Raw genomic sequence first — 12,269 nt, forward strand, 5'->3', positions numbered from 1 at the left:
CATCTTGACAAAATTTGTTAAATTTTTTGAAAGTATATTCAGCTCCATTATCAGATCTAATCACCTGCATCTTGTAATCACTTTGAGTTTCCACGAAAGCTTTAAACTTCTAAAAAATGTCAGCAACTTCAGATTCCAATTTCATGAAATAAATCCAGTAAATTCTTGTATGATCATCAATGAAAGCAATATAGTACTAATTGCCACTCAATGATGTTGTTCTGATGGGCCCTCATACGTCAGTGTGTACTAATTGTAATTTCTGAATAGCCCTCCAAGCCTTATTTTGTGAAAAAGGGAGCCTTGTTTGTTTCCCGTATCGGCAACTTTCACATGCAGGTAGCTTCTTTTCCAATTAAGGCAAGCCCTTTGCAAGATTATTTTTCTTCAATAAAAGTATAGCGACATGGTGGAGATGCCCCAACCTTTTGTGCCAAAGCAAAGTATTGTTATCTTCTTTGTGTACAACAGCTTGCTCTTCTTACATTAAGTCTAAGGCAAAGCTTTTGTCTTTCATATGGACTTTGAACGCGTCTCTCCTTTCTGCATCTTTGATTATGCAGTTTTTGTCTTCAAACAACACCTCATATCCTTTTTCCAACAGCTCAGCAACACTCAAAAGGTTCTGATTAATTTTAGGCACATATAAGACATCAGAAATAAATTTCAAACCTGTGACCTTCAATTGCCACTGTTCCTTTGCCTTTTACATCGATATGTGCCCTATTTCCAATTATGACTTTAGAGATAGCAGTCGGATGAAGCTCTTTGAAGATTTCACGATCATAAGACATGTGGTTTGTACAACCACTATCTATAAGCATCTTTCGGTTGAGCTGCTGTTGGTGAAGCAGGATGCCATAAACATTTGCTCGCCATCTTGTGGATTTTGAGCAGCATTAGCTTCTCCTTCTTGTTATGGAGACCTGCATATCTTTTCCATATGTCCTAACTGTCCACACTTATTACATTTCACATCTGGTCTCCACCAACACTTTTTTTGTGGTTGATTGGTCTTTTTACAGTAAAACTTGAGAATTGTTATTTTTTTGTTGTCATTTGTAGAACCTCCAGGCTGTTTGTTTTTATTCTGCATCTTTTTCTTGCTCTTGCCACCATTTCAGCTTTGTGATTTGGCTTGAAGAGCACCCTTTATTATTCCTCCTTGTCTCATGCATCTCCTTTTTTCCTACGCCTGCAAAGCATTCAAGAATTCTGCCAAGGTGATGGTTGACGGGTCCTTCATATTTTTCAAAGATGAGATTGTAGTCTTAAATCTTTTAGGAATTGTGACGAGGAGTTTTTGCACAATCCTAGAATTAGAGAAATCAGTGCTAAGGAGTCTTACGTTGTTGACAATGCCAAGCAGTCTATCAGAATATTCCTTGATCGTCTCTGATTCTTTCATCTTTTCCAACTCAAATTCTCTGCATAAATTCAATTCTTTCACACCTCTGACCTTTTCGTCTCCTTCATACTCCTACTTCAAGAAATTCCATATCTCTTTGGCAGTTCTCATGATCATTATTCTATTAAAAATAAAAGTTAAGACTACTGAAAACAAGCTAGCTCTAGCTTTGGATTTTTGCTGCTTCCGATCTTTGTGATTTTTGATCTGAGCCATAGTTGGATTGTTTGGTAAGGGAGGAATTTCATATTCCTGTTCTACAGCTTTCCACACATCAATAGCATCAAGATAGGCTTCCATTCTAATAGCCCATCCTTGATAATTTGGAGGAGTAATTGCATTGAACGAAGCTTCTGTATTCATGTTTTTAATGGTTGTGGTTTTGTGTTTATATAGGTGGATAAAGATGTTTATAGTCTTTTTTTAGATGTTTGATTTCACAGGTCCTTTAAGATATTGCTCTTATACCAATTTGTTGGTAAGCTAGAACTGAAAGTATTTTTAAGAACTTGCAGAAATCATATGATTCATTGACTAGCCAAGCCAACTATTTATACAACAAGATTTTAAAATTAAAATGCAGAAAAATCTGCTATAAATCAAGATAATCTAAACTGATTATTGACTACCTTATTTGCCTAAAAATAAGGACTGATATTTTATTTGTAAAGATTTGAAAGAAAAGAACTCTCTCCTCCTTCTCTTGAAGATCTGAAGCAAATATATAGACTAACTAGCTTAAAGAGCAAGTAGTCTTTTGGCTATCCTATATTTAATGCTAATTCAAAGTGTAACCTATAACTTTTAAACTTCTTATACTTCACACATAAGTTATAATTAATTACAAACTAACTACAATAAATATAGATACATAAGTTACAATTAATTACAAACTAACTACAATAAATATGAATAAAACTTTTGGATTTCCTAATATCCCCCCTCAAGTTGGAGCGTGAAGATCTCGAACACCCAACTTACGCAACAATAATTCGAATTGTGATCGATCCAAAACTTTAGTAAAAACATCCACCAATTGCTGCTTTATAAGCACAAATGAAGGAACAATTAAGCCATCTGTAATCGCATCTCGTACGAAATGATAGTCTGCCTCAATGTGTTTCGTTTATTCATGAAAAACAGGATTTGTGCTATATATAACACAGACTGACTATCACAATAGAGTCTCATTCCTTTCTCGTGGTGTACACCCAAATCCCCAAGCAACTATTTGAGCCATTTTAATTCACAGGTAATAGATGCCATTGATCTATATTCCGCCTCTACTGATGAATGAGAAACGGCTGGTTGCTTCTTTGTTTTTTAGAAAACAGGAGAATAACCAAGTAAAATGAACTAATCGCTTAATGATCACCTCGTTAATAGACAACTTGCCCAATCAGAATCACACCAACCTTCCAAGTTTAATTTGCTATCAGCACGCAACATTATTCCTTGGCCATGACTCTTTTTCAAATAGCGAACAACTCGTAATGCAGCTTCCCAATGCTCTTCTTCGGGCTGTTGCATAAACTGGGAGAGAATATGAACGAGAGTAAGCCAAATCCGGACGTGTGACACCCAGATAAATCAACTGCCCAACTAGTCGACGATATTGCTCCGGATCATTAAGTAATCGACTAGCGGCTAATGCCAAATGATGATTTGCTCCATAGGAAATTCTGAAGGTTTAGGACCTAGTAAACCTATCTCATAAATAATGTCCAAAGCATATTTCCTTTGACAAATAAAAATGCCTTCCAAACTGCAAGCAACTTATAGTCCAAGAAAATATTTATATACCCCAGATCTTTCATTTTGAAGCATTTTCCAAGATAGTCTTTAAATATTGTCAAGGCCATAGTATCATTGCTGGCAATAATCATATCATCCACATATACAAGAATATTAATCTGAATTGTTCCCCTTGTCAAAGTGAATAAAGAACAATCTGAATATGATTGTTGAAAACTATGATTCTGCAATGCCGTTGCAAGTTTGGCAAACCAACACCGATGAGCTTGTTCTAAACCATATAAGGACTTCTTCATTATGCACACCAAGTTAGTATGATTTTTCTCAAATCTTGGAAGAATTTTCATGTAGACCTCTTCAGCTAAATCACCATGCAAGAAAGTATTATGAACATTCATCTGATGAACTTTCCATTTCTTCACTACCGCTAATGCAAGAAAAGTATGAACAGTCACCATTGTTGCAACAGGAGCAAAAGTCTCGTTGTAGTCAATACCTTCTACCTGATGATGACTAAATATAACAAGCCTTGCTTTCAATCTCTGCAAATTTCCTCTTTCATCATGCTTTTCAGTATACACCCATTTACTTCCTAAAGCTTTCTTTCCAATAGGTAATTTTTGTAGGACTTAAGTGCCTTGATCTTCCAAAGCACGTATCTCCTCAGCCATAGCCTTTCTCCAACCTTCATGTTTTATAGCTTCTTTAAGAGTTTTAAGGGGATTGCCTATAGTTACTGTTGCTATATATTTTCTATGGCTATCGGAAAATTTATCACAAGACATAAAATGAGAAGTAGGATAAGGAGTACCTGAGGAAGATAGTGAAGAAGATGAGTTGGCGGAAGAACTTTTCTTTTTCACAATGGTATGAGTCACAAAGTCACGGTAGTGAGAATTAGGTAATCTTGAACGTTTGCATCGTCCCAGTTCTGTTGTTATGGCTTCAGGTTCCTCATTTTCAGCAGCCACTAACACAACACTCTCTTCACTTTCCTGCCCATCATCACCCTCTATCTTCACATTATTACCCTATATTACCCTCTATCTTCGCATTATCACCTTCTATCTCCTTATTATCACCCTCTATCTTCGCATTACTCCCCTCATAATCCGATCCACACTGTTCTCCATGGGAGCACGTAAAGTATCATAACAACCTACTCCTTTGCATAATGGAAACACATTTTCAAAAAATTTAACATCCCTAGACACAAATATCTCTTTTGTATCTAAATCATACAACTTCCATCCCTTTTTAGCAAATGTGTACCCTAAGAAAACGCATTTACGACTTCTACTAGCAAATTTATCACCTTGATGTTTTTGATTACGAGCATAACATAAACAACCCAAAATCTGAATGGCTTGTAAGTTAGGAATTTTACCAAACAAACATTCATATGGTGTTTGATAATTAAGAACACAAGAAGGAGTACGATTTATTAAGTAACATGATGCCATCACACACTCTCCCCAAAACTGAATAGGCAAATGCCTTTGGAAACGCAAAGCACGCACCATATTTAAAATGTGTCGATGTTTACGCTCAACATGACCATTTTGTTGCGGAGTCCCAATACAAGATGTTTCAAAAATAATACCATGTTTCTTAAAATATTCAGTTAAGCATGTAAACTCAATTCCATTATCACTTCTAACTCATTTAATAGTCTGATTAAATTGCCTGTTAACCAATGCAACAAAATTCAAAAACATGATGCCAACTTCTAATTTATTATAAAGCAAGTAAACCCAAACTGTTCAAGAGAAATCATCCACAATCGTCAAAAAATAAGAAGCCCCACAGGAGGAACGAGTCTGATAGGGTCCCCACAAATCACAATGAATAAGTTCAAAAATCCTACTAGCACAACTCCTACTAATAGGAAAACTGTCTTGTGGTTGCTTTGCACACAAGCACACATCAAAACCATTTTTATTCAAATCACTAGATTTACTCACAAATGAAAACTTCTGAATAACTTTCCCCGAAGGATGCCCCAGATGCTTGTGCCATAACTCCATGGACTCACCACCATTAATAGCTAGGACCTTGTTATGAGGAATACCACAAAAAAAGAAAAGTCCATCCTTGCGCTCACCCACTCCAATCAACCTCCTCGTCACTCGGTCCTGTATAACACACAAAGCATCAGTGATTTGAATGGTATATTTGTGTTCATCTAATAGTTGAGTCACAGAAATTAAATTACAATCCAAATTGGGAACAAATAACACATTATTAATCCTCAAATTGCCCGAAAATACCACGCTTCCCTCATGTGTGCCGGTAGTAGTCCGACCATCTCGTAATCTCACTGGATAATGGCTAATTGTATTCAAATTGATTAATAATTTTAATGTACCTGTGACATGATGAGTAGCCCTGGTATCAATTATCCATAAACACTTACCCGTTAACCGATCTTTGGAATTTGGCAAATTAAGAAGATCAAGAATGGTCTGCCATTTTGCAGGCATAATGCCAGAAAAGCCTACTGCCTCTGAAGTGGTTGGCACTGCCTGAGAAGTACTCACCTGTCTCAAAGAATTAACGGTAGTTTTGTATGCGCGAACCAACGGGGCACCATTACTGCCTCTCCCTCTACTACTTCGTCCACTAGTCGTACCACTACGGGTACCACCTCTCCCACCACGACCACCACGAGGTCGATCCCCCCACTAATCCGGGAAACCATGAAGTTGAAAATATGAACTTTGATCATGGCCTTCACGATTGCAGTACGCACAAAACTGGTCAGAATTATCAACAGAACGAGATCTACTTTGAAGATTCGTTTGAACCTTAAAAGCCATAATATTGTCTTGGTTGCCCTTCTCAGGATGTAAATCGCCTCCACACAAATGCTTCTCTTGTATCAAAGTTTGGTACGCCTTCTCTAGCAAAGGCAGCAGGTCTTGAGTTAAAAGTTGCAAGCAGACAGATATAGGCGTTGTCCAGACCAATGAGAAACCACATAAGTCGTTCTTCCTACAATAATTGCGTATATTGTGCTGCAAAATTGCATTTACAGGCGTCACAAAAACACGTTGGTAAAGTGATAAAATTTGCTATTTCATCTAAAATCTTACTAAGACGTCCAAAGAACGAAGAGATGGATTCCGTTTTCCCTTGCTTGCACTCGGCAAGAGATGCTTTGAGTTGATAGATCCGTGTTCTATTCACTACACAGAAATGTCCCTTCAAGACAGTCCACAGTTCTCGCGCATCCTCATAGTATGAGAGAGTAGAATGTAGTGAAGGATCAATAGTATTCACCAACCATGCAACCAACATGGAATGCACAATATACCAATCCTCAAGTTTCTCGTCATCAATGGGAATCAAGGTTGTCCCTTCCAGAAACCTAAATTTTCTCTTCGCCTTTAAAGCTATACGAATAGCTCTCGCCCATTCATCATAATTATCTCCTTTCAGTTGCACCGGTGTGATCAGATTTTCTGGGTTGTCATTGGAGCCAAGAAAAAAAACATCAATCTTTTTCACACTGCTAGAACTTGGAGTTCTGGCATCGTCATCACTAGCCATGATGAAATAAATAACTCTTGGTAAAAAAACGTCTCCTCTCCTCAGCCTTATGGCTCTGATACCATGTAAAGATTTAAAAGATAAGAACTCTCTCCTCCTTCTCTTGAAGATTTGAAACAAATATATAGACTGACTAGCTTAAAGAGCAAGTAGTCTTTTGGCTATTCTATATTTAATGTTAATTCAAAGTGTAACCTATAACTCTTAAACTTCCTATACTTCACACATAAGTTATAATTAATTACAAACTAACTATAATAAATATGGATAAGTTACAATTAATTACAAAGTGAATATAATAAATATGGATAAAACTTTTGGATTTCCTAATAACCTTTCTCAATGACCGCTCATCGGTAATTTCCTAGTTAGGGATGACAACATCAATTCATTTCCTGGTTAGGGATGACAACATCAATTCTAACTGATTCATTGTTATCCCCAACTCTTTCCTTCTCACTTTGCATTCCTTTTAATGAATAAAAAATATTATAAAATATAGAAAATAATCAACAGTATAAGACAATGAACAAGTAAAATCTAATGAGCTTGTAAACAGACAAACGATTCTAATGCGATATAAGAAATTGCATGGAAAGAAAGGATAGAGCTTTATCTTTGCTATGAACTGGAACAATTTGGGCATATATTCTTGACAGTTTGAGAGTGTTTATTCAAAGCGTTAATTTTATATATATATATATATATATATATATATAGCTTCTTGATATTGTTATGTTATTTGAGATATCGAAAAGATCATATAAATCGTGTCAAATAATAATATAAAAATTCATATAAATAGTATAAAAAGAAGTAAAATAAAATTAATAAGTTATTTGAAAAGTGTTTGTCGGTTTAAGATAATAAAATATTAAGATTAGTAAAGTAGGAACTATACATTTAAAGATGAAGAAGAAAAAGAGTCGATCCAATTCTTTTCTTTAAAAACAACAGTTGTGGTTTTTTTAACACAAAAAATATAGAAATTTTTTGAATAATTATTTATGATAAAACTTAACCTAGTTACTTTAGCTGACATGGTATCATTAATTGACGGACATGATTTTTACTGGATTTATCGAAATGATAGACTCTATTTATCTAAGAATTTGTCTAATATATGTTAGTTGTTAGTGTTAAAAAGAAGAAAATTTCTTTTTAAGTGGGTCATTATAAATCTCATATTTTTTTCTAGTTTTTCACTTTACGATGGAATTAACTCTATAAGAAGTGAAGGGAGGTCTCGACTCGAGCGCCAAATGACTATGACTAAAATTGAAGTATAAAACTTTCGGTAAAATGAAATAATTTCACAAGGAGCCAATAAGTCTCTAGTATTATGAACCCCATGGATGACCTATGAAAGCCACGGGCCTACGGGTTCAACCTAAAACCTTCCAACTGGAAAGATAATTCCGAAACCTTTTATTTCTTTTCTTTACCCCGCAGGTCATTACATTGTTGATTATACCAGGTTCAGTCAGCCTCGCTGTTATACTGTTAATGGTATTTTCCTTTTCTTCTTTTTTCTTTTTTCATATGAAAGAAGAGATGAAGATAGGAGTGTTGGGCGGCAATGTTTATTCAGTTGAAACTTATTTTCACTGTGCCATTGTATAACATGAGATGGTTCACAATGATCGAGCGTTTGTCATGTATTAGAGAATGTTGGATCTAAATTCTGACGATCCCTTTCCTCCTGGAAATTTTTGATGTGCCCAAAAACAAAAATAACGCCAGATGACTTTATTTGAATATGGAACACAGAAACACCATGTAGATTTCAAACTAGAGCACAATCCCAAGTATATGGTATGTTACAGGCATTACACCTTATTGAACATAGAAACATAAGTTCCTGCCATGATGTTTCATCACTCCGGATACCCACAATTTGGCAAGTACTCGATGATCTGAGTGCCTGTATTGTATTGGAGAAAGTCAGGTATAAACTCTGTGAACTCATGAAAAAGTTTTCTGATGCACCAATAAACAGAAAAAATCTCACTAGGTAACTGTATTTGTGAACTTGGAAAAAAGAACCATCGTGCAGACTTCGAACCCAAGTATGATGAGGTACGTATGTTACTTTACAGTCACAATCCATATAATTCTCCAGTATAAGCATACTGATAGCATGCCTGAAACAATTTAAAGATAACAAGCTTCTGTGACTAATTACAGTATGAAATCTCTACAACAAATGCATTTTCATATGGCAAATCAGAACTCAACCAAAGTATATTTTTCTGTTATGTTCCGACCATTCCATTTCTTACAGAGTCCTTTCTTTTGCTGGCAGCGGATATCAGAACCTGACGGTATATGAATGATCAATGTTAGCAGCAGCTGTGTACGAGGATATGATCAATTACATCCAGAAGTATACCATCGCCTGCCCGAAACATAAAGTCGTGTCATTTTGCATAAATTGAAAACAGACATGCAGAAATCAACATTAAGAAGTATATAAATTGCAAATTCATGGAAAGAATGACTTGTTGAGTGAGTCTGTACAATTGTGTAACAGAGAACCAGAGAGATCGTACCTCTTGGAGAGGATCTAGAGACGGTTCAAGTGGGAAAAGGGGCTTATTAGCTCTCCAGGTTTTCATCTCTGACTCTATGGATTTGAGCTGTTCACGTATTTCCTTCAATAAATTCAACTCCTCTTCTCCTACAGTGACAATTTCATGTCTCGCACTGTTCCTGGCTCTCTCAAGCCTCTCAATTCTACGACTCAGCTGGTTCAATTCAGGTGGAGAAGTTCCTACGTTAACTGATTGGAAAACTGGCGAAACACAGCGTTCAATAACTCTTAAGTTCGGTGAGTTCTTCTCAAGGCTTGCTGACAGCAACATTGCCTTTACTCGGTCTGTTTCATGCATATTCAGTGATTCGAGTGTGTCCTCAGTGACCAAATCTGGCTTTCCAGGCCTCTTATCACATTTCAAAGTCAATTTACTGTAATCCTTCTTAGCTTTGCGACTCTCTGTAGTTTGTGGGACTTCAAAGATATCCTGAACATTTGATGAACACCCAGAATTAAGACTGTCCTCCACTTTATGTGAACTGTCATGGTGCTTAACTTGATCTGGAATAACATCATTTACTTCTGTAGTAGCAGCATCAATTGATGTGCCTATGCTCACTTGTGAAAATAACGAAGGAGACCAAGTACCACCACCCTTCCAGATTGATTGTTTGTTTCGTCTAGAGTCTTTAGTATCCGAAAACTCTTTCATCCGCTCATCCAACATCTTTATCTGCTCCCAACATGAATTAAGGTCTACACTCACACAGCTGCCAAGTTTCTTCTCTGAATCATCGGTTTCCGGAATAGTATTTTCTTCAACAGGGCTTGGCAATGAATCTGCCTTAGGAGTCGCAGATCTTTTCCTTTCGGTAGCACTCTTCTTCTGATTGGCCTCTTTGACTGCAACTTGAGGCAGAGAGTTGACTCTCCTGGCATTGCTGTTAACACCCTTTTCCATAAACAAAGTATCATTTCTTTGCATTAATAGATTCTCAGGAAATCTATTTTCATAAACACCCAAATCATTAAAACCCATGCTCAGGAGTCTGTACCTATAAGCCTGAACTTGGAATTCGAGAGATGCAATCTCCATTTCTCTCTGATATATCAGATCCTCAAAAACTGCTAGAGCCTCTTCAGCATGACACATCTTTTCCTCTGCCATCCTCTTATATTGACTCGCTTCCATCTTTAGCGAAGCCTTTTCTCCTTGTAAACGCAATATCATTGATAAAGCTTCACTAGCTGCGGAACCTGCCGCTTCTCTTTCCACATCCAATTCGGCATTAAGCTTCTGCAGAAGCTGTTGCTGTGCATAAATTGCTTCTTCTAGTTCAGAAATATCAGGTTCGGGCACCATTGATATACTGCTTTCTGCCATAGCAGAACTAATCAAATATTGATACAACTATACTTCTTCCTGTGAAGACAAAACAAAACCAACTACAGTCACAAATTGAAAATGAATTCTCACATAAGTATCTTGAAAAAGAAAAGAAAAAAACAGTTTAGACATGCTGAACAAGAATATAAGCACGAAAGGAAGTTTTAGCAAGCCGATAGTTGTGCACATAGGGTAATATCTATATCCTTGCCAGCATGTAGATGAAGTTTGCTCAGGCAAATATATAATTTTGATTTTGCTTGCGCAATAACATCTAAAAGGATGCATTTCTGAAGAAAAATTTTTCAACTGCAATATCAAACAGACACTTATTATTATTATTGCCTAGCTCTCCCTTCAAAATCCTCCTTCCACATTTATCCTACCCAGAAACTGCAGGGAATCCTGTGATTTTAGGATTTGATTCCACAAGATTGGTGTGAACTAAGATAACAATAACCAAGAGAGCCATAACTACAGGAAGCAGCAATGAAAATATGGGCTTATTACCTTGTGGTGAAATTAACCCTTGGAGAAAAGCTAATATGATTGGAAAAATAAACTGAACTCTCTTCAAGAAACCCAGATGTCACACTGGAACAAATAAAACAATCAGATTTGAAATAAAATCTCTGAAAGAAAGTTTAAACAAGCACATCAGAACAAATGGATATACATGAAAAAGATACATAGATATACAGATTTCAGATATAAATAAATAAAACAAATAGAACTCATTTCAAATATCTAAGACAAAGACACCACCTTTATGATAACTCACCATTAAAGAAGAGAAGAAAGACAGCCAAATGATCTCTAGATTCTCTTTTTTTCTTTCTTTTGGTACAAACAGACTAAGGAAAATAAAGGAAAAAGGGAATGTAGTAACGGGTATATATGGATTTGCTTTTCTGTAAAGGAGATAAAAAGAAAGAATCAGATTTGAAATAAAATCCACAGTGGTGCTGCTTTCCTTGCAAGTGAATCTGGAGGAGATAATGACAGTTTAAAAAACCATAATTAGACAGTTAAGATATAGGCCATATTATACTTGGCAATACATAAGTGCTTATTGTTTGTACCTGATCTAAATCTAGTAACCTTGTTGGACATTTGACCTGTATATTTAATTCGTTTGGCATGGCAACATTACTTTTTTGTTATTATTATTATTATTTTTTATGAATTAAACCCAACCTTCTAACTTTATTGACATAATCATCCTATATCTATGGGAACTAACTCAACTCGCCACCCATTTACTAACTCAGTTGGTCAGTAAATTTATTCATTTTTTGATAATTAGCTTTGGTGATTAATTCTCAAATCTCACTATTCTAGAAACGATTTCAGTAATTAACTGGATTATATTTAATTAATGATTATTGTGTCATAAAATTAAAAAATAAAATAAAATCTTAATCTTTTATGAGATAAATGTATCTATGCTTAATATAATTTGAAATTATTAAGAATTTTTTAAAAGTGAATAACTACAAACTTTAGGTATCTTTTAATTAAATAAATAAAAGTTTCATATCTATTTAATATATATATATATATAATATTATTATAAAATAGTATTTTAATTAAATAACTGACATTTAAAATCATAAATCTAATCATTAAAA

General features: G+C 35.4%; 2 protein-coding genes across 3 annotated transcripts; both read right to left on the bottom strand.

The window, feature by feature from the left end:
- Window positions 1-1,189: 1,189 nt before the first annotated feature.
- LOC107261994 lies at window positions 1,190-1,771 on the bottom strand. The gene is made up of 2 exons (XM_015724888.2): window positions 1,556-1,771; window positions 1,190-1,480 (listed from the first exon to the last, which is right to left on the bottom strand). The coding sequence occupies exons 1-2, from the start codon at window positions 1,769-1,771 to the stop codon at window positions 1,190-1,192; spliced, it is 507 nt and encodes a 168-aa protein (XP_015580374.2).
- A 6,678-nt stretch (window positions 1,772-8,449) lies between these two features.
- LOC8265931 lies at window positions 8,450-11,920 on the bottom strand. 2 transcript variants are annotated; one of them, XR_007214968.1, is made up of 5 exons: window positions 11,420-11,920; window positions 11,149-11,232; window positions 9,268-10,674; window positions 8,727-9,113; window positions 8,450-8,639 (listed from the first exon to the last, which is right to left on the bottom strand). XR_007214968.1 is itself a non-coding variant. In XM_015724884.3 (4 exons), exons 3-4 carry the CDS (start codon window positions 10,633-10,635, stop codon window positions 9,090-9,092), a joined length of 1,392 nt encoding a protein of 463 aa, XP_015580370.1. In that variant the 5' UTR covers window positions 10,636-10,674; window positions 11,149-11,232; window positions 11,420-11,920; the 3' UTR covers window positions 8,710-9,089. The 2 variants fall into 2 exon arrangements, 1 of the variants encoding a protein (XP_015580370.1); XM_015724884.3 differs by lacking the exon at window positions 8,450-8,639 and having other exon boundaries at window positions 8,710-9,113.
- Window positions 11,921-12,269: the final 349 nt, after the last annotated feature.

Source organism: Ricinus communis, chromosome 3, assembly GCF_019578655.1.
Source record: "Ricinus communis isolate WT05 ecotype wild-type chromosome 3, ASM1957865v1, whole genome shotgun sequence".
Classification (NCBI taxonomy): domain Eukaryota; kingdom Viridiplantae; phylum Streptophyta; class Magnoliopsida; order Malpighiales; family Euphorbiaceae; genus Ricinus; species Ricinus communis.